Source organism: Loxodonta africana, chromosome 6 (assembly GCF_030014295.1).
Source record: "Loxodonta africana isolate mLoxAfr1 chromosome 6, mLoxAfr1.hap2, whole genome shotgun sequence".
NCBI classification, from domain to species: domain Eukaryota; kingdom Metazoa; phylum Chordata; class Mammalia; order Proboscidea; family Elephantidae; genus Loxodonta; species Loxodonta africana.
Genome location: NC_087347.1, coordinates 15,273,921 through 15,301,584, shown reverse-complemented (window position 1 = coordinate 15,301,584; position 27,664 = coordinate 15,273,921). Strand labels below are relative to the sequence as shown.

Here is a 27,664-nt window from a genome sequence, read left to right as displayed (position 1 = left end):
CACCTATGGTGGTGGCAGCCAAGTCCCTGGGTCATAGACTGAGGAATTAAAAGCATTCCCACAGAAGGAGCCATTGGCCTGGAAGCCTTTGCAGATTTCTAGGACCCACAGATTACTTAGTCTATAAGTCCTGCTTCTGCAGATTAGCCCACTGCCAGGCCAGAGAAACCCGTAAGTTTAACCAAGCTCTGACTGTCCTTATTACGTCTGTCCATGCCCTGACCACGACATCAGCCAGTGAGCATGAGTGACATGAGCCTCCTTTATCTGGCTTCCCCTCTTGTAACATTTGGCTAGGGTAGTGCAAGAAGGGACAGAAGGAAAAGGGAAGATTGGGGGCAAGCCTGAGGAGTTCACGTGAAAATGCAAACCAGTAAACAGAACCACTTTGATGAGGTTTAAAAGAAGTCATTTTTAGTATTGATCATCTTATTACCACAGATTGTATCTGTTTATCTCTCCTAATTTGGAGTTGAGTGGGGAAGAGGCTGCATATGGATCATTCCAGTAAAACACCCAGTAACCCAAGGCAGTATGCAGTTAGGTGCCTTCGAGTTGGTTCCGACTCACAGCAACCCCGTGCACAATAGTATGCACAACAGGAAGAATAAATTCTGAATTTAGAACTGGATAAAATATCTCTATCCATATCTGTATTCATCCTAACACCTTGTCAGTCTCTTCTGCTTTGGAAGAAATCTGTTATGACATAGAAACTGCTAGATGCTGGCAAATAATCCCCGGGTTTCAGATCGTCTAGATAATAAACAAGTCCGTAATATTCAGTGCAGTGGCTTCTGTAGAGCCCATCTGTTTCAAAATAACCCTAATTCTGCTTACCATGCGGAATGCTTTGTTGACTGGAATTTGCCCTAGTTTTCTGTAGCGTGTTCAGCGTCATAGACCTCTGGCTCCACCTGCTGGCAGATGAAACTACTGGCCTGAAACCCCAGTGGATGTTTTCTGTTCAAAGAAAAACCTGAGTTGTAGCCCCAGTGCTTCTCAAAGGCTAGTGTACATCAGAATCGCAGGGGAGCTCCTTAAAAATACAGTGGCCTGGGCTCCATTCCAGGCCTGCCAAATCAGAAACCGGTTTTTTTTTTTTTTTTTTTAAAGGTATCATTTTTTTATTGTTGTAAAATAAACATACAACACATTTGTCAGTTAAACATTTTTTTTTATGTACAATTCAGTGACAGCAATTAATCACATTGTGCAACCATCACAAACGGTATCATTTTCAGACTGTTTTCTGCTTTCATAATTACCTCGTGTAGGTCCTGTAGGCTCGAGAAAAACCTTTAAGTGACTGATGAGCCATTAAAGAGATGCTATATTTTTTTTATATGGTATGAAAGGATATTATGTCCTGTCAATTTACAGTTTTGTCTAGGGTAGATATCCAGTTAGAACTTTTGACTTTGAAAAGAACTCCAGAGTGCCATTTTGAAGAAAATGGTGAAAAGAATATGTATGTGGTACCACTAGGAAGGCTATGAAAACATGAAGGCAGTAAATTCTCTCATGCTGAACCTGCAACAGGTCACCCAGGTGAAGTGGCACAGAAAGTCTCCTGGGGATTCACAGGCTCACACTAATGTTAGAAAACCACCCGGAATTCTGGGACCTGGAGCCCGGCGAAGGTCAGAGGTTATCCCACCTGACCTGTATACGCTACTCATCCCCAAATAGGGACGTGCTTGAGCCACCTACCCCTGCCTCTACCAGTTTCTCCTGGTAACTCATGGTGGCAAAGGTCAAAGCTTTATTCCCCGAGATCTCATTTGAAACAAAGTGGAGACACCTGGCAAACACTATGTCCCCGGGTGCTCAAGGTTAACATCATCAGTGGTGAGTCATGTTGATGGCATGTGCCCCTGATAGGATGTGATGAGCAGGGCACTTCCCCTCGTGGTCCCCTTTCCCCGAACCCAGTCTAACAAACCAAATTAGAAAATGTCACACGAAACAAATTGAGGGCCATCCTATAGGACATCTGGCCAGTACCCCTCACAACTGTCACCATCATGGGAAACAAGAAAAGATTGAGAAACTGCCCCAGACCAGAAGAGATCAAGAAGACATAGCAACAAAATATGTGGTCTCTTGGGTTGGATCGTCAAACAGAAAGAGGAATTAGTGGAAAAACTGGTGAAATTAAAATGAAGTCTGGAATTTAGCTAATAGTAGTGTACCAGGGTTGGTTTCTTAATTTTGACAAATTGCCAGTTGCTCGTGCACAGTTTGAAATTCCGACGACTTCAGTCTATGCTGTTTGAAGTCAGGAGAGTGGGTAGTTCTTGGGCTGGGGTGGGGGGCGCGTGGTGCAGGGGCTTATGGGTGCTGGAAATATTCTGTATCTTCTGGATATTGGTCACACTTACTCAATTCATGAAAATTAATCGAGTTGTATGCTTCAAACAAAATGCCAGGGGCGGTGGGGGTTGGTAAGTAGGTGAAAGTAGGGTGGGTATGTAGCAGTTGCCCAGCAAAAAGTTCCTTGTTTCCCCTTGACTTTCTCTTTTTAGAAGCTCTAGAGATCAGACCCTACTGTTGTCTGTGTTGCAAAAAAACACCAGCGCTGACATCCAGTCCAGTTGCCATTGAGTCGATTCTGACTAATAGTGACCTCTTGTGGGTCAGAATAGAACTTACTCCATAAGCTTTTCAATGTCGGGATTTTTCAGTAGATCGCTAAGCCTTTCTTCTGAGGTGCCTCTGGGTGGACTCAAACTGCCTGACATAGTGAGCCCAGTATTTTAGGTTACTCAGATTGCTAACTGGATCGTAGCTGATTGATTTTAAGTAAGTTATATGCCCGTTAAATGGACCCCCAAATTAGCCAACTGGAGGGAGGAGAAAAATTCAGCAGGTAAATGGAGGTGATGTCCATTTCACAGCCTCTCATTTTGAGGTTCCAGGTGTTATTTAAAAATGAAGAAATCCCCACTGTTGTTGACTTGATTGGTTGAGGAGATAGAAATGTGAATGTTTTCTCGGCTCAAGTTGCATCTAAATGTTATCTTTCTCGTAAACCGTAATGAAACATCCATTTGTATGAAAGTTATGACATTTTAAGTGAATTTAAAAATGTTATTAAAAAGGGAAATGGATTGATGTCACCTTGTAATTAGTGACTCAACGAGTAAAGTGATCTTACTGTCCTTAAGCACATCCCCCATCCCCTTTTCAAAGAATGTCTTGGTAAATTGTTGGACCTGGGGTTTCTGGCAGGCCTTTTTTTGGTCTTTGTCAGTAAATGAGAAGACTTAGCAAGCATTCTTTCAGGAGACCTTTTGGAAGCTTTGCAATTCATGGAACTCTAATAAAGTAACATTCTTGAAAGCGAGAAGATAGCTCCCATGCTGCTTCCCTTGTATGACAGTAGGAAGCCCAGAGAACGCTGGTGATTTATTTCTGGTTTAAAAAAAAGAAGAAAAGTGATTGCCTCTTTCGCGCCTTAATTTAAGGGAAAGCCATCATGCCCTCCCATGATTTCCCCTTCATATAATTTCACTGGATGGTATAGAGGGCTCATCTATGAATACTAGCAAATCAAACATCTCAGTTTACAGGATATGGTGAACAGTAGGGAAAATGGCCGCCAACTCTTGGCGCTCTTTGTAACCGTTCTTATCTGGATGAAATTGCCTCTCCTGTAGATGTAAAATGCAGAGGTTACTGAATTATACATAAAGGTAGAGAACTGAAAAAAATTCCATCAAGAACCACAAATCAATAAATCTGATCTCACTACCGGTGCTGTAATTGAGCTAAATCAGCTTAGACTGAGGTTCTTTGAAACATACTCACTGTTTTCTTTGAGTGAAATTGAGGGCTGACCTCCATTTATAGGAATACATAGGCAAGGCTTATAAATAACTCATATTCTGTACCAAGTTCATCAGACAGGGTTGTCTCACCCAGGCAGGCACATGTTCACTGCCTGATTTAACTAAGTGGAAAAAAGAAGGTCTTGGCCGAGCACGCCAACTTTCCCAGTGACTGAAAAACTCTAGCATGTTGTGGAAGTATGCTGCTAAACGAAGGTTAATTACCTTTATTCTATTCTATTTCTCAGGAGGCACATATTTAGTTAAGGAGCAACCCCACAGTTGGTACAGAACACTGGTCAGTGGTCTTCAGACAGACTTGGGCTCTGTCCTTTAAGAAGTCACTGTTTTTGTCTTATTTTTATGTATCTCATATTAGTATATATGTTTTTTTTTTTTCATATTAGTATATATGTTAGTTAACATTAACGAATTAACTAATATTGGTTAACAATTGTCTTAGTTTCTTGGCACCACTTTTAACAGAAGTACCACAAGTGGGCGACGTTAAAGAGCGACTCTTCTGAAAGCTAGAAGTCCAAGCCCAGGGTGTGCCTCTAGGGAGAGGTCCTTGTCTATTTCAACTTCTACTCATCCACCCAATGCCATTGAGTCTGTTCTGACTCAGCCACCCAATCGGACAGAGTAGAACTGCCCCATAGAATTTCCAAGGCTGTAAATCTTTACAGAAGCAGACTGCCACATCTTTCTTCCGTGGAGCAGCTGATGGGTTCGAACTGCAGACCTCTCGGTTAGCAGCCAAGTGCTTAACCACTGTGCCACCAGGGCTCCTTTTCAAATGTCTAATAGACTTCATAATGACCACTATAAGTCGGAATCCACTTGATGGCAACAGGTTTTTTTTCATTTGTTTGTTTTAGTAGCCTTCAATTCTTGGAGTTCTGGGCTTGTAGATTCATCTGCCTCCCTGGTCATCAGATAGCGGGGTCGTCCCCATTTGTGCTGGCCTGTCTGTCTGTGCTGCCACTTTTTTTTATCACTTAGAAGCAATTAGGTTTAGGACACACCCAACCTGCACTGATAATGGCCTCATCGACATAACAAAGCAAACTATTATTTCCAAATGAGATCACATCCACAGATACAGGGGTCAGGAATCTAACATATCTTTGGGGGACACAATTTAGTGCATAACAGTGGTACTAACAAGTAGACACTTAACACATGCTCTCCGTGCTAGAGACGAAAATCACAACAGCAGTGCTTGTTGTGTTTACCGCAGGCCTGGCACTCACCTGAGCACTGGAGGTGCATCATCTCCTCTAAAAGCACAGATCATCGAACTCCAGAATCTGGAAGGGGTGCACGTGATCCCCTCGTTCATCAGCCTCCCCTCACAGTGTGAATCAACAAGAACCTCAGAGAGAGACTGATCTAGGGTGTCCCCGCTAGTTTCAGACAGCTAGGATTCCAGCTCCCAATTCCCCTAACAACACGTTGTCCGTGACACCACTGGGCACCTCTTCTCATACGACCCAGCGGAGGACTCTGTGGATCCTTTTCCACGTGCTTAGCAGACGTGAATACATATTGAAAATACATTTCTCAAAGGCTAAGCCCTTTTGAGAAATACCTGCAGGGGATCCTGGAGGTCATGGAGAGAAGTGGTAGATCTTGTTTCACACAAGTGGAAAATGTAGAAATCATTTTAAGAATGAGTAGAAGGGCTGGGGATCGAGTGAGTGGAGCAGCAGAAGCCCGGTCCCCGGGTGGCACTGGGTGTTAACTGGAGGGGGGTACTGATATCAACTTGGTAATTGTTTTTGGAATACCAAAGGTGAATTTAAAGTTGAAAACTTTCAAGAAGCTTTGTCTACTGGGATAAAGAACAGTGTTCAGAGCCTGCAATGAAGCAATTAAGTCATTCTTCAGTCAGTAGGTGCGTTGATACTATCGGATTTAAAATGCCCATAAAACCAGGCCTGGTTAGACATCAGGCTTCTGGTGGTGGTGGTTGTCCTTGTTATACCCAAGGCCCTTTTGTTGGTCATAGAAAGCCGTACCACTCTGGTAGCAGGTGGAAATTAAATCCACGTTGGAACTTTGTAGTCTTGTCTTTGGTGTTAGCAGTTCTATAGTTTTGAGGGCCTGGTTTGGACCTTCTGATTTTTCTCTTTGCAAATAGCAGAGTTTCCCACTTATCCATGAAGAAAAAGGACACCCCAGGTTTTGCGAGAGGGTGGGGGATTATGACAGTGTTATGTTTAATATATTCAGTGTGTTAGAAATGATGGCAACGTGAGCTTGTGCAAAAAGTGGGAGGAGAACCAGCATTGCAGTAAGAAGACTAGGTTCAAGGTTGCCTCCCCTCGTGGCTACCTTTGTAACCTTAGATGTGGCTCTAACGCTTTCTGAGCCTCAGTTTTCTCATCTACAAAATTGGGGTTATAAGAGTAAGTTAAAAGCTAAGTGAAATAAGGCAATAGAGTAGTTTTTGTTCCTCACTTGACGTGATTTTTCCCCTTCACCATGTGGCATTCCTTCTGTCGCCTCAGCCCTGGTTCTCCTCAGCTGCCCTTGAATGAGTCCAAAGAACATGTATGCTGGCTGCTCATTTGAAGAGCTAGAGCTCAAGAACCTTCACCAGCTGAGTCTTCCCTGCACTCACCTTCACAGAAACGTTAATTCTCAGGCTTTTTCTTTTAAGGAAAAAACTAATGAAAACCCCAGAGAACACTGTGATTGCCTTTGGGACTCTGAACACTCTGAACGTCATGGACTCGTGCCCTGGCCCATAGTCAGTATGCCACATTGAGCTTGCTCTTAACTCTGCTCACGGCCAGTTCTGACAGCTCCCTGCCCATCTGGAGCGGGTGTCAGATGCAGGCTGGCACTCACAAGTGCAATTAAGAAGAGCTGTTGTTAAAAGACACTATTAAAAGTAGGATTTGGATAGCAGTGTATGATTTGGATAGCAGTGTATGAAACAGTTTTAAGCAATAACCTCATGGTCATCTGATTTATGAGTTTATTATTTCAAAGCTTCTATCATTTTGAACCAAGAGAAAAATCTTTATAGTTACAGCCTTTTATACGTGTATAATATGTTTGAATAGCATCTTTAATGAAAGTTGACAAATTGACACATATTTCACTCTTTAAAGCACCTTCAGGTAGAAGTTTAGCTAGCAGGAGTGAGCGTGGGGCTAGATCTCCAGCGTTCACTTCAGGGTTACTGGCTGGAACAGGCTGCAAGGGCTCTGGAAGCTGTAATTCTCCCATAGTCCCAAAGGGAAAGGAGAACCAGATATGTGTAAGCCTTGGGGTCTTCACTACAGTGAGGTGGCAAAAACATGAAAAGAGTGTCACCCTTTGACCATCTTCTTTTAATTTCTCATTGTCTGACAACTAAAATTCCAATTGCATAGTGGCCGAAGACCAGACGAGTTATGGAATGACATCATCCATGAAGAAAGCAAGAGGTCACTGAAAAGACAGGAAAGAAAGAAAAGACCAAGATGGATGTCAGAGGAGACTCTGAAACTTGCTCTTGAGCGTCGAGCACCTAAAGCAAAAGGAAGAATTCATGAAGTAAAAGAACTGAACAGAAGATTTCAAAGGGCCTCTCGAGAAGACAAAGTATTATAATGACATGTGCAAAGAGCTGGAGATGGAAAACCAAAAGGGAAGAACACACTTAGCATTTCTCAAGCTGCAAGAACTGAAGAAAAAATTCAAGCTTCGAGTTGCAATAGTGAAGGATTCCATGGCGAAAATATTAAATGATGCGGGAAGCATCAAAAGAAGATGGAAGGAATACACAGAGTTACTATACCAAAAAGAATTAGTCGATATTCAACCATTTCAGGAGGTGGCATATGTTCAGGAACCGATGGTACTGAAGGAAGAAGTCCAAGCTGCTCTGAAGGCATTGGCGAAAAACAAGGCTCCAGGAATTGATGGAATATCAATTGAGATGTTTCAACGAACAGATGCAGCCCTGGAGGTGTACACTCGTCTATGCCAAGAAATATGGAAGAGAGCTTCCTGGCCAACTGATTGGAAGAGATCCATATTTATGCCCATTCTCAAGGAAGGTGATCCAACCAAATGTGGAAATTATAGAACAAAATCATTAATATCACACACAAGCAAAATTTTGCTGAAGATCATTCAAAAACGGCTGTAGCAGTATATCGACAGGGAACTGCCAGAAATTCAGGCCGGTTTCAGAAGAGGACGTGGAACGAGGGATATCATCGCTGATGTCAGATGGATCCTGGCTGAAAACAGGGAATACCAGAAGGATGTTTACCTGTGTTTTATTGATTATGCAAAGGCATTTGACTATGTGGATCATAACAAACTATGATAACACTGCGAAGAATGGGAATTCCAGAACACTTAATTGTGCTCATGAGGAACCTTTACATAGATCAAGAGGCAGTTGTTCAGACAGAACAAGGGGATACCGATTGGTTGAAAGTCAGGAAAGGTGTGCGTCAGGGTTGTATTCTTTCACCATACCTATTTAATCTGTATGCTGAGCAAATAATACGAGAAGCTGGACTATATGAAGAAGAACGGGGCATCAAGATTGGAGGAAGACTCATTAACAACCTGTGTTACACAGATGACACAACCTTGCTTGCTGAAAGTAAAGAGGACTTGAAGCATTTACTAATGAAGATCAAAGACCACAGCCTTTAGTATGGATTACACCTCAACATAAAGAAAACAAAAATCCTCACAACTGGACCAATGAGCAACGTCATGATAAACAGAGAAAAGATTGAAGTTGTCAAAGATTTCATTTTATTTGGATCCACAATCAACAGCCATGGAAGCAGCAGTCAAGAAATCAAAAGACGCATTGCATTGGGCAAATCTGCTGCAAAGGACCTCTTCAAAGTGCTGAAAGCAAAGATGTCACCCTGAAGACTAAGGTGCGCCTGACCAAGCCATGGTATTTTCAGTCTCATCATATGCATGTGAAAGCTGGACGGTGAATAAGGAAGACCGAAGAAGAGTTGATGCCTTTGAATTGTGGTGTTGGCGAAGAATATTGAATATACCATGGACTGCCAAAAGAACAAACAAATCTGTCTTAGAAGAAGTACAGTCAGAATGCTTGTTAGAAGCAAGGTTGGCAAGACTGCATCTTACATACTTTGGACATGTTGTCAGGAGGGATCAGTCCCTGGAGAAGGACATCATGCTCGGCAGAGTACAGGGTCAGCAGAAAAGAGGAGGACCCTCAACGAGGTGGATTGACACAGTGGCTGCAACAATGAGCTCAAGCATAACAATGAGCTCAAGATTATAAGGATGGCTTAGGACCGGGCAGTGTTTCGTTCTGTTGTGCATAGGGTCACTATGAGTCAGAACCGACTCGACAGCACCTGACAACAACATTGAGCAGACTGACTCTTAATTTTATACTGCCTTCCCTAACATGTTTTCATCATAGTCTTAACAATTTTCCTATCAACACATTAACCTTTAAATGTCTTTGAAAAGGTGCTACTCATGGCAAATGAACAGGTTGTTTCCCTCTTGGCTCTAGCCCCCTTGTTGGCCCTGTCTTCCCAGCCAGGCCCATGATTATAGAGTATTTGATGCTCCGAGTCAGTCATGTCTGAAACCATCATGGGCAGCGTTGAATATGGTGGTGTGGCTGTAACCTGTACTTTGGAAATCACAGGTAGGTGTTGTTGAGTCAAATTTATTGGATGCCTACTGCATGTCCAGGACTGCACCAGGCCCCAGAGAGCATGGGGAAGGGTCAGAAGGTCTTCCTTGGTGCTGATGATCCTGGTGAGAGTCAGAAGAGGTGTGCACAGATGGCCACCCTACTTGGCCGTGTGGTAACTGTTGCCCTGTGAACAGGAATGTGCTGGCAGCTGAAGAGCTTGAATCGGGAAGACGTTCTTCTAACTGCGGTGGTCAAAAGGCAGTGTGATTTGCATGGGGCATTGGAAGAATGAGTAGACATTTGGTCAGCATAGGTGATGGGAGAAGCCATTCGGGGAGAATTAGCAGGGTTAGAGGGGCACAGAAGTGCAAAGTTACAGCCTTTTTGTTCTGTCTGCTTGAAAGTGCAATCAGTGATGGCCCTGCCTGGCTGCCCCCGGAGAAGATTGAAGCCCCTTCATTAGATTTAGGTTGCTGGTTTCATGAGGCCACAGACTATTTTTCTTCCTTTATTTTCTTTGTTCAGCACAGTGTCTGACAGGGTATTTTTTATGTGGTGATTGAAATGCTTATATTATCACAAACTATATCTTTGGTATGTTTGCAGCCCCAGGAAACTCTTCTTAGTGATTATTTTCATGGTTGCTCACATGATCTTTAAATATCACACCTGCATTGTTGTCTCCCTGGTCGGATATTGGTCAGCATGGTAGCTGCTGCTGCTCAGGGCCGAGGAGTCCCGCGTGTGTGCCTCAGACAGGCGCATTTCCTATTGGCTGGGAGATGCAAGAGGCAGCAGGTGACAGGGAGGGAGAGGGAGGAGCCAGAGGCTGATCCAGAGGAACGAATCAGAATACTTGGTGGGGAAGTAAGGAGAGTTGGATGACAAGTTATTTCTGGGCAGAAAAAAACAAAATAAAACCCAAGCCCTGGAGACCTTATGGAAGGGAAATGGTGAAAGTTATGGAGCAGGGTGGAAGGGAAAATAAAAGGGGGAGGATTGTCAAGAAGTCTCAAAATGAGTTCAGTTAGGATCATGGGCTGTACCACACTAAAAATATTTACTTGATGTTGAAATTTAGTGTTGACAGCTGAAGTTGAAATATGTTTGTTATATTTCTGTTGCGTGTTAAAATAATGACACCACAGCTATTTTTTCCCCCTGGGATCCTAGGGTACCAATGCCCTGTAAATGTCAGAATGACAGATAGGCAGCATTTGATTTTCCCTTTTGCCTTTTCACCACAGGAAATACCAGCAATAACCCACCACCCTATGGGTTTCACCTCTCACCAGAAGAAATGAGGAGACAGCGGCTTCACAGATTCGATGGCCAGTGAAGTGGCCCAACATCTTGAGAAAACATGGCCCCGTTGTGGAATGATTCCTCATTCTGTTCATTCCCCCAAACTCCTAAATAGTTCTGAGCAAAAGCAGAGCACACCGTTGTCTCCCACATGGCTCACATCTGCCTTGAACCACGGTCACATGGCTCCTGTGCGTCAAGATTTCAAAGCCAGAGTGACTTGTCTTGAAACCCAGCTTTCTGGGTGGCGCCCTTCCCCTGGCTGGGTTCTCTTTCACAGACAGGATACCAGTCCCTCAAAGTAGGGACCAGTTTCCACATCCTTTCTCTCCCTGCGACCCAGGGGCCTCAGCCTCAGGTTTAGATTGCGACCTTCACCAGGAGGTTGTGTGTTCACTCGTCAGGCTGATCCGGTCCGTCCCTCGTTCAGCCCGATGTGGCCCATGTTTGACTTGGCCAGAGGGGAGGCGTCCTCCTCAGGGCCTGCTGGCACATTGCCACGGTGACTTTCTAAAAACAGGATGTGGCTACGTGAGCAGTATGTTCTCTTCTGTCTTCCCCAGTTGCCTCGGCTCGTCAGGCCCCAATGTCTGGGTGGTGTTTACAGCATACTTGCTTTGCTTTTATATTCCTTGGCCTTTAGAGAATGTTTTATTAAAAAAGCTTAAGACCTAAAAAAAAAACCTAAGATGAGGACAAATCGTACATAGACCATTCCATTCCACTGCAGGCAGCACCACAGTCTGGGCTCACTGCTGCCTCCTAGTGGTAACAGGTGTACCTGGGCCACATGACTTATTAGTAAGGCAACAGCTGTCATTGAGCTGGTCACTCAGTCCTCAGTCTTTGGGTTGGTCACTGAGAAATCCTTCTTGCCAGCAGCATTTTTTTTTCCTCTCATGAAAGTGCCTTTTACTGGGCCACTGTAACAGCTCACCTGTCCAGCCCAATTGTCCACATGCACTCCTGGCTCCTGCCATGTCTTCCTTCACAGGTGTCTGTCAGAGTCCGGTGTTCCCTGGTGCTTGTGTTTCATGAATAAAGGGACAAAGTCACATGTCACTGGTGTCTCACTATCACTGAGGTATGTATTTTTAAAGAGAATTGGAAGCAGAAAAGGATCTTCCTATTCTGATTTTATGTAGCATTTTATATGTAGTTTTCTGATTATGAAAGTAATATATATGCCTTGTTTGTGCATAAAGCAAACATCTGGGAGGAAGTATAGCCAGATGTTAACAGAGGTTATATTTGGGGGTGGGGTACATGGATTTTGCTCCTTGTTTTTTATAATTCTATCTTGCTCTGTTTTTACAGTGTGTATGTTTATATGTATTACTTTTGCAATCGGGAACTCATGTATATAATAATAAAATATATGATCAGGAAAACTGATTTAATAATAAATACAGTGTGTCCCTTGAGAAAATTCACAACATAAACAAATACAGATACGTCCACAATTTTGAAATCATCTGCATTACCACCACTTAGAGGTACCCAGCATTAAGGTTTTGGGGAGATTGCCTTCTGGGTTTTTCCTTGTATACAGTTAACAAATTTGGAGCATACTGCCCGTGCAGTTTTGTATCTACTTTCTAATCTGAATCCAAACCTGAAGGCTTCGACACATGCCTATAAGTGAGCCAAGTGATGCCCTCTGGTCTTGGGAGTACGTTGACCTGACCAGCCGGCAAGACGACGCGGTACCTGAGCAGTGACCCCCTCTGGTCTTGGGAGTACGTTGACCTGACCAGCCGGCAAGACGACGCAGTACCTGAGCAGTGACCCCCTCTGGTCCTGGGAGTACGTTGACCTGACCAGCCGGCAAGACGATGCGGTACCTGAGCCCCTTGGATTAAGTTGTACTTGATGTGATACCACAGGCGCCTTTTAACACGTTTCTACCTGTGGGTTTGATAATTTTAAATGCGTTCAAGTTAAAATGCTCAAGCTAAATGTCATTCCTCCTGCCCAAACTCCATGAATTGGACTCCCATCATCCCAATTAGAATAACTGCTCACGTACCATGTTTTCATAGCACGTGATAATTCTATTATGATGTTTGCATCCTGCCCCTATTTGTGCACAACTACACATGGGGTCGCCATGAGTCAGGGCGACTGGACAGCAGTCACACCACCACAAAGACTTGCCTTCTACACTGAAAGCAGAGACTGAGAATGGCTCTGGGATGAGGCCATGTTGGTTTTTTTCTATCCCCACCCCACCCAGAGATGGTTCATGGGGAGGCCTCATTAAATGTTTCCCACCAAAGTGTTTTTTGAATATAGATTTTTTAAAATATAGCTATATAAAACAAAAACCTGTTGCTGTCGAGTCGATTCCGACTCATAGCAACCCTGTAGGACACAGTAGAACTGCCCATAGACTTGCCAAGGAGCACCTGGTGGATTGGAACTGCCGACCTTTTGGTTAGCAGCCATAGCTCTCAACCATTACGCCATCAGGGTTTCCATATAGCTATATAGAGGTCAGTGATCGTACCTTCTTGTTATGTTTGACTTGTCAGAAGTGAAGACACAGGAGTTGAATATTGGATGTTATATTACTGTAACATTCATGCCTTTATTCATCGAGTGGAACGTCGCTAAACTTTTAAAGATCTGGGAAGGGTCATTAGTTATAGACCAGTTATTTTAGCACAACAGTAAAAATGTTCTCGAAATTATAATTAGTTTGTTCAGTTAACAGGCTTGCCTCTAACCAGTGCTTATAATTTTCAGTGTCCACTTTTCTCTGTAATAGGTAACCCCAAAGCTACGCCAACAAATTGGGATAGGGTTGAGAAAAGCCAACCAAAAGCAAGTGTATTAGACTAAGGATCTCTCATAGGGAATAAGCACTTAGAGCTAGTTTTTTGATTGGGTTTCTTTGATAGTAATTTCCTGATTGCTTGGCATCTAGTGTCCACAGTCAGGTTGTGGACAGTCAGCTCATGAGAGCTCTTAACTGAGGTTCTTTTCTTGGTTCTCAAGGTGAGGGAATACTTACAATTACTTCCTCTTAAGACTTGAGTGCATGCAAGCGATTCCAAAGTTGTACATAATTTTCCAACTCTCCTCTGTCCTTTTAAGTTGCTGCTGGTGAAGGTCAAAGCCAATAGTAAATAACTGGTTTTAGTCAGTCTGGGGCCAGTCCACATATTTGGCACATGTTCTGCTGCTTGGGGAGTGAGTGGGCTAAAGGAATGAGCCCCCCATCCCCCATCAAATGGACCGTAAGACTCAGGGACTGGAGCCGACCTGGCCTCCTCGTTCCCAGTTTTGGTTCCCCTTCAGAGATTCAGTATTGAATGAAGAATGGTATTCAGTTAGTTATTAAAAACCTATCGTTTCTTCCTTTGCCTTTCCATAGGTAACCAGTCATTTTCGCGCCCTAGTCTTTTCATTTTAGAATCACAGACTCAGCTTGCTGTTGTTGCTAGGTGCCGTGGTGTTGATTTTGACTCATAGCGACCACGTATAACAGAGTAGAACTGCCCCATAGGATCTGCTAAGCTGTAACCTTTATGGGAGCAGATCACGAGGTCTTTCTCTTGCAGAGCCTCTGAGTGGGTTCCAACCGCCAACCATTCAGTTAGCAGCAGAGTGCTTAACTCCTGCACCACCAGAGCTCCTTACACTCCACTTCAAAGGGTCTTGAAATTGCTCAGTTTATTGCCCTGCTTGGTACATAAACTACCTCTTCACTCATTTCTACATCTAAAAGTCCCCTTTTGTGATGCCACGCATCATCTCAGATATCTTTTTTTTTTTTGCATTATTTCTATTCTGTTGCAAAATGAAATGGTGTAGTGTATCTCACAAATTCTTAGAACCTTGAGGCACATGTGCAGGTACAACAACGAGTGCCCATTTCTTGGTAAGCCTCTTAAAACTGGGGCTCTTTGCATCGCCTTTGGATACCTTTGAAAACAGAATAAAGGTTGGGATTTTTTGGATTCCTTGGAAACTGCTTCCACGGTCACTTGATAAAGAACACCTCTCTTGAAGATCAAAACCAAATACCTTTTATGTGCTCTCTGTTGCCAAGGGATAAAGGTCACACTCGTTAGTCTCCACAGTGGGCCTCTAACCAGTCCGTCGACCTTACCACCACTTCTCCTTAGCAGAGTCTGTGTTCTGCTAACAGGGTCTCACCAAGCAGGCCATGAACCCTGAACCTAGCTCATGCTGTGCTTTCACATGGGACAGCCTTCTCACTGTCCACGCAGCCACATCCTCCCAGACCAGCCTCCTGGACGAGGCCTTTTCCAGACACCACAGCCCAGAATGTTCTCACCCCATCAGACCTACTGCTTTTGTTGGGTCTGTATCACAGTTTCCATGTATGGCTTGGATTTGCTGGTTTTTCTCCAATGAGAGAATGTCTTTCTCCTTTAGAATGTAAGCTTTCGTGAAGGCAGGGCCATGATTGTGTTTCTGTGTATCTCCTCACAGTGCCTTGAAGTGTAAACCAATAACCCAATAATAACACTGTGGATTGAAAGAAAGCTAAGCTCATTTATACCGACACCACTGGCACATGGAAAAAGATGTACCTCTCGTAGGTTTTGTTGTTGTTGTGTCCCCTTTTCAGATTTAGGTACTGAGGCTCAGAGAGAAGTGATGGCCCAGGATCAGCAGCTGGTAACTGGCAGCTCCACCTGCTATTTCTATTGCACGCTAAGCAGAAAGAATAACAATTGTGGAAAACAAATACCTGCAGCAACATACCACTGTAGCCCTGCAAACAAGATAACAAACATAAGTGCTGTGGCATACAGCTGCGCGCTTCAGAAACGGGAGCGTCTGTCAGCACCTCCTGGAGCACCAGCTGTGGGAGTTGCTATAGTTACTCCTCATTTACACAAGAGCAGAGTAAATGGTGTACCCAACCTGCACTCGTTGTCATGGGTTGGGTACACCTTTTATGGTGTATACAGCGAAGCAGACCCATTGCTTTGCAACCAGAAGAACTTTTGACTCATTTAAAAACCTCTACTTGTTCCAAATAGATAAAAATGATGAGTGATTGAGAATTTTGTCTCTAGATGATAAAATAATAAACACTAGTTAATGCAACAGCGGGCTCAAACATAGCAACAATTGTGAGGATGGCACAGGACCAGGCAATGTTCGGTTATACATAGGGTCGCTATGAGTCAGAACTGATTTGATGGCACCTAGCAACACCACCACCATAATCATTAAGGATGCAGGCCACCCCCTAGAAATAATGTATCATAGGGAGTGCCCTGCTGGCAAATGTTTTTAGGTGTCGAGTTGGTTACAACTCATAGCGACCCTAGGTACAACAGAAGGAAACACCGCCCAGTCCTGCACCATCCTAACAATCGTTGTTACGCTTGAGCCTATTGTTACAGCCACTGTGTCGATCCATCTCAATGAGAGTCATCCTTTTTTTCACTGACCCTCTGCCAAGCATGATGTCCTTCTCCAGGGACTGATCACTCATGGCAAATGGGAGAATAGAAATGGCTAAGTCGGCTGGAGCTGCAGTAACAAAGCCAGTGGCTAGGTAAGGGCCTCTAGGTACTTCTTTCTCCAACTCAGAGCAGCTCCCCTGGAGAGCTGAGAGTGGGCATCTAGGGGTTGTGGAGGCCTGGCTGGTGTTGAGCTGCCTCTGGGATATAGGTCTTCTGGGATCCCCCCAAGATAGCACCAGCTTCATGAGTCCCAGAGCCTTTACCCCCTTTCCCAGATCAGCTAAGACTGTCTCCACGCTCAGCTGGCCAGCTGACTGAGAACCAGTGACATGGGACTTTGCAGCGATAGCAGTAATTCAGGACACCAGAGTGACATCTGTATAGATCCCTCTGTTTTCTAATCAACCCACAAATGGGTGAAGCTCCTAGGAGGCAGTGGTGTAGTGGGTAAGAGCACAGTCTTTGGCAACAGACAGGCCAGCGTTCAAGTCCTGCTAGGTGCTGACTGTGTGGCCTTGAGCAAGTTACTTATTCTCTCAACCTCAGTTTCCTCATCTGGAAAATAAGGTAGTTGCGAGGCTTAGAGGGAGCACATGTCATTTCCTGTCATATAGTAGGTGCTCAAATATTAGCTAAATATAGTTACTTCTCTACCAGGTGAGAAATTGGGCCAGTTACCCTTGAAGTTCCCTCCTACTTAAAAAGAGTAAGTCCATGAAGCAGTTTTTGAATATCTGCTCTGCACCATCCCTGTGCCCTGCAATGTAAGTGCTATAAGAGAATTATAATCAATTCTAGACTCTCACAACTGGATCAATAAGCAACAACATGATAAACGGAGAAAAGATTGAAGTTGTCAAGGATTTCATTTGCTGGGATCCACAATCCACACCCATGGAAACAGCAGTCGGGAAATCAAAAGATGTGTTGCATTGGGCGAATCTCCTGCAAAAGATGTTTTTAAAGCAATCAAAGGCAAAGATGTCATTTTGAGGACTCAGGAGCGCTTGACTCAGGCCATGATATTTTCAGTCACCTCATATTCAGACAAAAGCTGGACAGTAAAGGAAGACCAAAGAATTGATGTCTTTGAATTATGGTGTTGGCAAAGAATATTGAATATACCATGGACTGTCAGAAGAATGAACAGTCTGGCTTAGAAGTACACCCATCGTGCTCCATAGAAGCGAGAAAGGCAAGACTCCATCTCATATGCTTTGGATGTGTTATCTGGAGGAACCAGTCCCTTGAGAAGGACATCATGCTTGGTAAGGGAAGAGTGGGCTCAAACATAGCAACGATTGTGAAAGTGGCGCAGGACCAGGCCGTGCTGCCTTCTGTTGTACGTAGGGTCTCTCTCAGTGGGAACCAACTTGACGGTACCTAACAACGACTTCAAGTTACAATAGTGAAAAAAGGAACCCTGGTGGTGCAGTGGTTAGGAGTTCGGCTGCTAACCAAAACGTCAGCAGTTGGAATCTACCAGCTGCTCCTTGGAAGCCCTATGGAGCAGTTCTCCTCTGTCTTATAGGGTTCTTATGAGTCGAAATCAACTCGACGGCAACAGGTTTTTTGGTTATATAGTGAAAAATAACATTTTATATCTCTTTATAGTTGATTTTCTCTCATTTAATCCTTACAACAACCCCTGAAGTAAGTGGTCTGATTCTCATTCAGTTGAATCCTCACTCAACCACAGGGTATGAGCAACGTATCCACTGCCCAGGGGACTCAATAGTGTTTGAGGCAGACCCTCTGCCCCAAGGCTTGGTTCCATTTCTACTAAACTGGTGGCATAGTGGTTAGGAGCTGGGCTGCTAACCAAAAGATCAGCAGTTCAAATCCACCAGCCGCTCCTTGGAAACTCTAGGGGGCAGTTCTACTCTCTCCTGTAGGGTCACTGTGAGTTGGAATCGACTTGATGACAACGAACTTTTTTTAAACCCTCCCTACCCATCTTTGTGTGCAGGTCAGTGCTTCCCAGAGCCTCTGAATCCCATCCTTTCCAGAAGAAAAAGGGTCACTTTCTATACTCCCATGCTGCTACTTCTTCCCTTCTACAGTTCACAGTTGACCAGGTAATCTTTCCTATTTTTCTGCACTAAGTCAGCTCCAAGGGTAGGCCCTAGTAAGAAACAGGCAAAAAGCAAACTCATTTTAGCTTCAAAGAAAATAAATGCACCAGATAAGACATTTGTTTTTGGTGATCACGACACGATTTTATATATAATGAACCATATTATAAATGAGAATACAACAAAGACTTAATCGTCAATGGCAGACCTGGCACCTCGCATATGTTACACATTGAAAGTCTTTAACTTTCCAATCATACGTTAAAGAAAAGGATGCAATTTATTGGACACATTTCACATTTTTCCCCATGAATCATTAAATATTTAAGCACCATAACATTTAACCATCTCTCGTCTCTGTGGCAGTCAGCTTTGGTGGTTTAAAATGAATTATGCAGAATTTCCGGCAGATAATAACAGTGACAATTGCAGAGTACTGATTTTTAATGTCAATTGTTTTGTTACCTGTGGAATTTCTGATAATGTCCCTGCCGGAAATTGTGATTTTTGTGTGCGGTACAGTAACTTGGAGACTTGAAACAAAACAGCATTGCCAAAGACATGGAGAATTGGCCAGGTACAAATAATTCCAATAAGTAAATTATATGCCCTGTGAGAATCATATTTCTACTGTGTAAAAAAAAAAAAAAAAAAAAAGAATTCTTTTCCATATTAAGTAGTTTATTTTAAATAGAAGGTATGCTCATAATAAATGTTTGATGGCTGGTATGTGCTAAGCATAGAATCTAAATTTTCAACAAAGAGTAGGTGTTATGTCCCATCTTATAAAAGAGGAAAATGAGGCTCAGGGAGTGGGCGACATCACCCAGGGTGACACATCTGGGAAGTGACAGAGCAGGACTTAAACCTGGGCTCATGGTTGTTGCTGTGTGCCATCGAGCGGATTCCGACAAATGGTGACCCTGTATGACAGAGTAGAACTGCCCCATAGGTTTTCCTAGGCTGTAATCTTTACGGGAGCAGATCACCAGGCCTTTTCCCTCGAAGAGGGCCTAATGGGTTTAAGCTGCTGACCTATCTGTTAGCAGCTGAGTGGTTAACCATTGCACCACCACAAAGTCTACGTCGTTCCACATGCTTACAGCTATACCAAGTCAAAGTCACATGTATCGGATTAGTCCGGTGAGCTGATAGAAACACACGTCTATTATGACTTCCTAGAACATACACAGAATGATTTGCTCTCTTGTAACCTCTGAAAGGCTCAGAATAAAATATTTGATAAAATCCAATTTTAATAGACCATTCCATCCAGCGTTTCCATAAGCACCAGTAACCAGTAACACGTATACAGACTTCATGAAGGCAACTTTGTACTTGAAAGCTCTTCACTCCACCTGTAAGCGGTATTCCCTTGTGATTTCAGCCATGGCACGTGGAAGCCTTCTCTTGACCAGAACCCCCTCTCAGATATCATTTCTGAAACCTCAGTTTATGGAAAAAGAAATCTGTTTTATTTTTTTGGATGGTAGCTACAGCTTATCAATTGGCTTTCTGTTGATAACTGATAGGAGATTGTGGCTGTGCAGTTCTATGTTGCCACATCCAAATATGTTGAAATAAGTCATGGCTTATACTGGCTACTAGTTTGCCTATGAAGACCCCATATGCAGAGCTGAGAACCTAATGATGTGTATGGAGTTGTCATTGAGAAATGTGTCAATATTGGCTCAGCTCAGTACTAGGCACTGGGTATACAAGGGTGAGTAAAGCATGGTCCCTGCCCTCAAGAGGCTTACATTTTGGCAAGGAAGTGGACAAAGTGCTAAAACATTGTGGGAAGAATAGCAGGAGTGGGCTGACTATCCTCAAGACAGAAGAAGGGAGCCCTGGTCTCCAAGGGAGAGGTGACCTTGAATTCTGTCTTTAAAGGTAAGTACGTATCTGCAAGGTAAATTGTCCTGGGGGAGGACATCACCTTTAGAGAGCACAAGAGCAAAGCCACAGAGGTAGGAACGCACCATGAGTGTTCACCCAACTACACAGAGTTCATCGTGGCAAGAAATAGACCTAAAGGTGAGCTAGCTCCTGCCTGCCGGACCTTCCACCCCACTGTGAAGCCATTTGGACTTCATAGGCAGTAGAGTCATTGAAGCATTGTAAGCAGAAGAGTAACAAAATCGAGTTTATATCTTAGAGTGGTGACAACAGGCTTGAAACTGGAGCACCCTTTGGGAGACGCTGGCAAGAGTATAAGTGAAGACAAAGGCGGCCTTAAGGCAGTTGTACTAAGTCTCAAGCAGAGGGAGACATCAACAGGAATTGGTGACTGAAGTTTAGATCTGGGGGGAGAGGGAGGAGAAGGAATGGGTGACACTCGCAGCATGGATGGGATGCCGGTCACCGAGAATGAGAAGCCAACCCTCCACGCGTAATCAGAGCAGTTCCCACAGGAAATCCAGGTGCCTTTTTCTTTTTCTGGCCAAGAAGATGGAGGTTACTGGGAAGGAGCTTTTGATAAGAATAATCATCAGTAGTGGACAAGGCTAACCAAAAGTTCAGCAGTTCAAATCCACCAGGCGCTCCTTGGAACCTCTCTATAGGGGCAGTTCTACTCTGTCCTGTAGGGTCCCTATGAGTCGGAATTGATGATAACAGGTTTAGCTTTGTTGTTTTCTTTTTAGTGGACTAGGAGAATGACCTAACACTTAGTCCATCTGCTTCTCAGAGAAAAGATACTTCAAAATACATTGATATATAAATAAGTGAAGAGAATAATGACTTTATTAACGTGGCCTTCTATTCCAAGAAGTTATTTTTTCTATCATTCTGCCCTTATAGGCCACGTAAAATTTTCAAAATTAGAAGACAATGTTTTCACTGCCCTTAGATCTCTTATGCTATCAGTAAGATATCCGAAGCACCGATCACACGTATACAGGCTTCAGGAGATAACTCCGTACTTGAAGCAGTTCACTCAAGCTGTAAGCGGTAGTCCCTCATGATTTCAACCGTGGCACATTTTAGTGAAGCCTTCTCTCAACCAATACCCCGCTCTCAAATCTCATCATTTCTGAAATCTCAGTTTATGGAAAAATAAGACTTTTTTGAGGGGGGCTGATTATGGTCAAAGCTTATCAATTGGCTTTCTGGCAATAACTGTAACAGGAGATGGTGGCTGTGCAGATATGTTGCCGTATTCAAATATGTTGCAATATTTTGAACAGTGAGTGTCATACGCCGTCCCAAGCTCACCACGGAGTAAACGGTCCACTTAAGTCAGTCTCTTCTTGCATTTATCTGAAAAGCTTGTTAAGCTCATACTGTAATACCAAAGGTCAAGTTTTCAATTTAGCAAGCAAGATATGTTTCTTTTGTTCCATTTATCACCCGCACCTCTTCCCAGAAAAGGTACTCAGACCAAGATCTTGAACAAACGAGATGAACTTGTAGGATCCTTGCCTTTTAGGAACAGAGGAAGCTTTTGGAAACAGAGAAACATCTAATTACAAATAAGGTTGAATTTGGCTTCAACTTCAGGCCTCCCTCCCAAATCTAACATGCCATTGCACAGTTAAAAATTGAATAAATGGGGCAAATGAACTAGAAAATATTCTGCTACATCAAGAAAATGCTTCATTTTAAAATGTACATTTTTCCCTTTTTACTAGAAAAAAAAAAAAAGTACTTAAAAATAAATTGCCGGCAGCAAGCCTCATTTGGAATGTCTTCTACGCAAAAGAGCTCATTTCTGATCAGTGTCTGGCGAGGGACACAATAAATAAATAACATTTTAATTGAGTTTTTCTTCTTTCAATTGAAAATACTAAAATGAGTGTCATTGTCTCATGAGAAATGTCATTCTTCAGTTTTCTCTAAATGACATTTTTTTTTTAAATGAGGAAGGGGGAAGGGTTTTCTAAAAATCTTTTCCAACAAGCCTTGATTTTTAGGATTGGACCACTCAATTCCTAGCAAAATAAAAAAACACATCCTTTGCCATTCAGAAACTTAATTATAAATTGACATAGCATCTTAACTTTTTACAGAAAATATGAATGTTAAATGTCAAGTTTTTGACCTGAGGACATATGATACAGATATAAAATATGAGAATGTTTTCAAAACTAGAAAACAGGATACTCCTGTAAAAACAATACGCAAAAGTCCAACCCAAACCCATTGCCGTCGAGTTGATCCTGACTCATAGCAACCCTATAGGACAGAGCAGAACTGCACCATAGGGTTTCCAAGGTTATAATCTCTACAGAAGCAGACTGCCACATCTTTCTGCCTTGGAGCAGCTAAAAAAGTGGGTGCAAACTGCTGACATTCTGGTTAGCAGCCGAGCACCTAACTACTGTGCCATCAGGGCTCCTCAAACCAGTAACAGGAATATAAAATCCAAATTATATCCAGTGCCTTTGATCACTTAAAGATAGTGCCATGTCCTCCTGGTGGGGTGACCCTGACTTAAATAAATTACCTACATTTAATTATGTTGGCCCTTAATTTTCTCCCAAGTGCGCAGTGATACTCTGTCACTTCCCCTCTTTAGGTGCCATGATGTGTCTGGAGGGAAAGTGTCCACTCTGAGCTGGAAGGAGGCCTGAGGGCTCCCCTGGGGAAGGGGGGAGCCGCTTTGTAAGAGCCGATGGCCCGCCTGAGGGACCCCATGTGGCTTTTGTCCCATTAGCAGGCACACAGCAAGGACACAGATGGACCCCAACTGGGGAAAAGCAGTCTGTTCGGAAGTTCTTGGAAATGAGGAGTCAATTTTTGTGAATGGCTGCCTTAATATTCATTAATCGCTTTTAGGCTCTTAATCCCTTATTGAATATATATATATTTTTCCCATAATTGCTCCTTTTCAAAAGGGTTGCCAAAGTAGGCATTTCTATTGTCTGAAAAATGCAGACGAGAACAAAATGTTTTCTATTCATCTGTGATGTGCTAATGTCGCATCTCCAGAGCACGGCGACCGTGGTCCTTTCTGCCGTAATAATTCATTCTGCTTTGAAATGAACTGTTAAGACCAACAATGTGCTTTTATTTTTATTTTTTTATCTCTTTAAATCATGGTTTTACAATTATTTAAAGTGCATGGAAAAATAAATTACAGGGGAAATCATTTTGAAATGTTGAGAATCTCGACGTTCTGGTTTCATGTGTTGGCCCTTGTATTGCTTCCCGTCTGAATCCACCCAGAAGCACTCTGTATTAGCGAGTGACTGACTTCCATTGTTTGAGATGTTCTTAACCAATGAATGAAGTTTCCAGTAATGTAATTTTTAATCTGGCCTCTATCATCTGTTAGCCTTGCTGTGAACTGGCATGTGTTTTAATATAGCCAGCTCCTTCATCACCCTCAACAGAATCAGAATAGCTAGGTTCCATGTAGGTGGGTGGGTCCAAACAAATGCATCTGGGTCACGTTCGCTTAAGCTGTGCGGGACAGAGGAAGGAATTACAGTTCTCTGGCAATAACTGCTGAAGCTGGAGTCTGAAATGAGCACCGTTCAATCTCTTAGCATTGCCTATTCCTTTGGGAAGGAAGTCTCTCTGGGCAATGTGTTGGCCACTTGTGAGTTGTCTAGCTGTACTTCATGCAGACTTGGCATCTGCTGATCTTCTGGCGCTGGGCCTGGCTTTCTTTTAAGGTGTCTGGTGAGGGTGCAGAGGAGAATTGCAAGTCTGGTTTCACTGTTGTCAGCCAGAAGCTATACTCATTGGCAAAAAAGTGGCACGTTCCTTGCCGGCCTTGGCATTCGAGGAATGGCGCCGCCCTGAAATCTTCCAGACAGCTGCCCGGTGACATGAGGGCCTGTCCTCCGCCTTGGGACCCAGCTCCTGTGTGCTACCCAGACAACAAGGGAGAATTAGGGCTCAGACACACACAAAGAATCCCACGCTCAGTCAATGACACGCTGAGGTCTAGGCTCATGTTTAACATTTTTCCCTCAATTATTCCATGAAGAACAAAATAGTGTCTTCTGAGGAAGAGAGAAGGCTTCCACACAAAATAGAACCAGTTTCACTGGTGGCTGAAAAAGATCCAACTTCTAATTTCTACCAAAGTAATAAAAAAAATTGATGATAAAAAAAAATGGCCTTGTATCTCAACAGGCTGTGATTTGTGGTGGCCTTCCCAGCCTTACATCCTACTACTGTTTGTCTGCACAGAGTTCACGGGATTATTGTCCAATCCAGATGGAAGGGGCTAAAGAAGGGCATGGCAAAATGGCGGGCATACCAGGATTCCATTCGGGGAACTCACCATCAAGAATGAATATCCAATCCAGAGGCTCCTCCAGGACCGTGGACACTGGGGTATGGACTGGTCCTGGCTGTGCACCGCCACCGCCTGGGCTGGGGCCTCACACACAGTGCAGCGGCTGATGTACGGGCGGACTTCCTCTTCGGAGAGCGGCATCATGGGCAGGGGGGCAGCGCTGGCCAGCCAGTAGGATTTGTCATTTCTCTGGGCATAGTGGCACACTTGGTGGGTGTTGCAGTAGGCAAAGGGCAGTGTGCTAAACATGGGAAGGCAAGACCCTGCCAGACCTTGGAAGGGAAGAAGAGCCAACATGGTAGAATGTGTGGTGACCTCACTACGCATGAGGCCCTTGCTAAAGGCTACTTCTGTGGGTGGTGAAACCAGGGTATGCACTGCTGCTGTGGACCAACTCCCATCCACCTGTCCGCCTCATCATTTGCTCATGCGCCAACCAATGTGCCAGGTACTAGAGGTAGAACAGTGAGCACAAGCTTATGGCCTGGTGGGGGAGATACATGAGGACACATGTAGTGGAAATACAGTGTGACAAGCCCAACGAATGGCCAAAGTATGGGGTACCAGGACTTAACGGAAGGCTAACCAGAAGTCCCTGGATAGTGGAAATGGGTTAACGTGCTCAGCTGTCAACTGAAAGGTTCACCCACAGGTGCCTCAGAAGACAGGCGTGATGATCTACTTCCAAAAAATTGGCCAGAAAAAACCCTATGGAGCATAGTTCTTCTATTCTGACACACATGGGGTTGCCATGAGTTGGAATCAATTCCATGGCAACTGTCTTTTGTCTTTTTTTGAACCGAAAAAAAGTGATTTTAAGCTAAGACCTGAAATATGAATAGGACTTGGGCAGGTTTGGAGACAGTGGTGGTGACTCTTAACACAGAAGATACAGTAGTAGAGAGGGTCGGAGATAAGAGAGCATGAACTCAAAGACTCAAGGAAGTTCAGTTGGGAGGAGATGTGCATGGGTCTCTCTGTCTCAGGCGACTTCAGAGAGAAATCAGGCTTTGTCAGTTGTGTTCAGGAGTTTGGATTTTATCCCAAGAGCCCTGCAGACCTTTAAGGTGTACACCCTGGCTAGACCAGAACAGGAAAAACAAGATTGGTGGTACAGAGGCCAGGCAGGAAAGATGATGATGGCAGAAGGGAGAGGAGAGAAGTAGGCAGACTCAGGATAGTAAATGCTGCTGCTTCCTTTTCCCCATGCTCCAAGAAATTAGGCCACCACGGTGGGGAAAGCCACAGCTGAACCCAAGGGAGAAGCTGTGAGGGACATGTGAGTAGCTGCCACCCCTCGACCTGCCCTCCCAGCTGGGGTCATGACCCCATGAGAACAGTGACAAGATTCACATCCCCCCTCAACCATCATATTGGCCTATCCTTCCTGCACCCACCACCACAACCATCCTTACCACCTTTATCATGAAAAGGTGGCGTCTACCAGCACCCAGGCACTTAAGCCCTTGGCTTGAAATCAGTCCATGTGGCTTAAAATCTACTACTGAGAACTGACAAAGAGTACCAAGGACTAACCCTGAAGAGAAAGTTCTATAAATAGAAAACAAATGTGGAGTAGGATGGGGAGTTGATGCTGGCAAGTGCCACACCACAGAGGCATCAATGGCACATTGATCATCATTTGAACATAAAAGGACAGCAACTGACCATGTCCTGATTAAATACATTTGGAAGTAAAAAACTGCATTTTCTATCATAGCTATATTTAACTTCCAGAGGAACAATCATTTTTAAAAAACTAGTAATAGTCAAATCTTAAGGCCATAGCTTTAATAGAACTGAGACTGTCATATCATTTTAGCGTGGTAGTTTTTTTTTTTTTTAATCCCTCATATGATTAGTAATCATTTAAGATGCTGATGGATCTGTCAAATTAACCCAGAAGTTTTACTCTTAAAGTCATGGATTTGTGTGATCGCGTGGTATACACGTACCAAGGTCCTGGTTGTGAGCTTTCTCTTGTCCCTCCAGGTATAACAGACTATACCCCGTCCAGAGCTTGGGCATGCCCACGGGGCAGGCGGGTTCTTGATCCGTCTGACTGTGGAGAACCAGGAGGAAGCCACTGAGATATCCAAGTCCGAACCCTTTGGGCCCAGGATCCCCAACAGGGCCAGGAGGGCCTGGTGGAATAAAGAAAACAGCAAAGGCAGTTTAAGGGAGTCAGCTTAGCAAACATTTCCCTGAGCTTCTATTCCAGCACTGTGTAAGCACTCGGAACAAAGAGGAGGACAGCACAACCGACCCCCCAGGAATGTCCGCCTCATACAATCATAGGTATACAAACCCAGCCCCTTCAGCAAGTATTGGTTCTAAGCAACTCCTAGGTGCTGGGGATCTATTAGCATAAAAACAGAAAACAGACAATATTTCTGCCCTCAAGGAGCTCACATTCTACTTAAAGAAGTGATAAACAATAAGCATAGCAAAGTAAATTATGATATGCATGCACATCTCCTCCCAAGTTTGAAAGTGATAAATGCTGAGAAGAAAAGAACCAGAATGGGGTGATAACGTACCCCACGTGTGATCTCCTCGGCTCCTAAGACTGGACTGGGAGCCTGCCCAGCCAAAAAGATGATTCTTAAAAGTCAGCCTTGCTTACACCTCCAGACTCTCAAGGGCCTGACATATTGTTGGTTCCATCCTAAGGTCAATGGCTTGGGAACCACTTTGGATCTCTTCTTTTTTAGGGAAGAGGGGTAAAGGAAGGCCTAATTCTAGAACTCTGGTTGACAGGTGGGAAATGAACAGTTCTACTGAATGCAGGCAGGATCTGACTTCTTTGGCATGTCTAAGGGGCTGACCTATTCAAGATGGCCAATGGTTATTTCTAAATGCCAGGAACAAAAAGATGAAGTTAGACTTTGAAACCAAAGGGTTTTTGTAAACTTGTCTCTGGAAGACTGGCAGTCTCTCCCCATCTGTGCTGTAAATTAGAGGCAACACATAAGTAGCTTGTGTACTAAATTGGGCCTGCTCATTTGTTTGGTTCAACCTGTCCAGATTTCACACGTTGAGATTCTGAACTCTAAAGGCAGAGTATAGGCAAACATTGGGTCCACGTT

The 27,664-nt window shown here is 43.8% G+C and overlaps 2 protein-coding genes across 5 annotated transcripts in view; one reads left to right on the top strand and one right to left on the bottom strand.

Annotated features, from left to right (window-relative positions):
* The window catches only part of RHBDD1 (rhomboid domain containing 1), a 145,834-nt gene extending 126,882 nt beyond the window's left edge, over positions 1-18,952 (top strand). For all 4 annotated transcript variants that reach the window (XM_003417887.4, XM_023557826.2, XM_023557827.2 and 1 more), the window contains one exon: positions 10,737-18,952. In XM_003417887.4, coding sequence (XP_003417935.1) covers positions 10,737-10,828 — 92 coding nt within the window. In that variant the 3' untranslated portion in view covers positions 10,829-18,952. The remainder of the gene's footprint in view (positions 1-10,736) is intronic.
* Positions 18,953-23,759: 4,807 nt separating this feature from the next.
* COL4A4 (collagen type IV alpha 4 chain) overlaps positions 23,760-27,664 on the bottom strand; it is a 121,635-nt gene continuing 117,730 nt past the window's right edge. The window contains exons 45-47 of the mRNA XM_010597675.3: positions 26,531-26,719; positions 24,561-24,847; positions 23,760-24,140 (exon numbers count right to left, since the gene is read on the bottom strand). Of these exons, the coding sequence (XP_010595977.2) occupies positions 23,877-24,140; positions 24,561-24,847; positions 26,531-26,719 (740 nt within the window). The 3' untranslated portion in view covers positions 23,760-23,876. The remainder of the gene's footprint in view (positions 24,141-24,560; positions 24,848-26,530; positions 26,720-27,664) is intronic.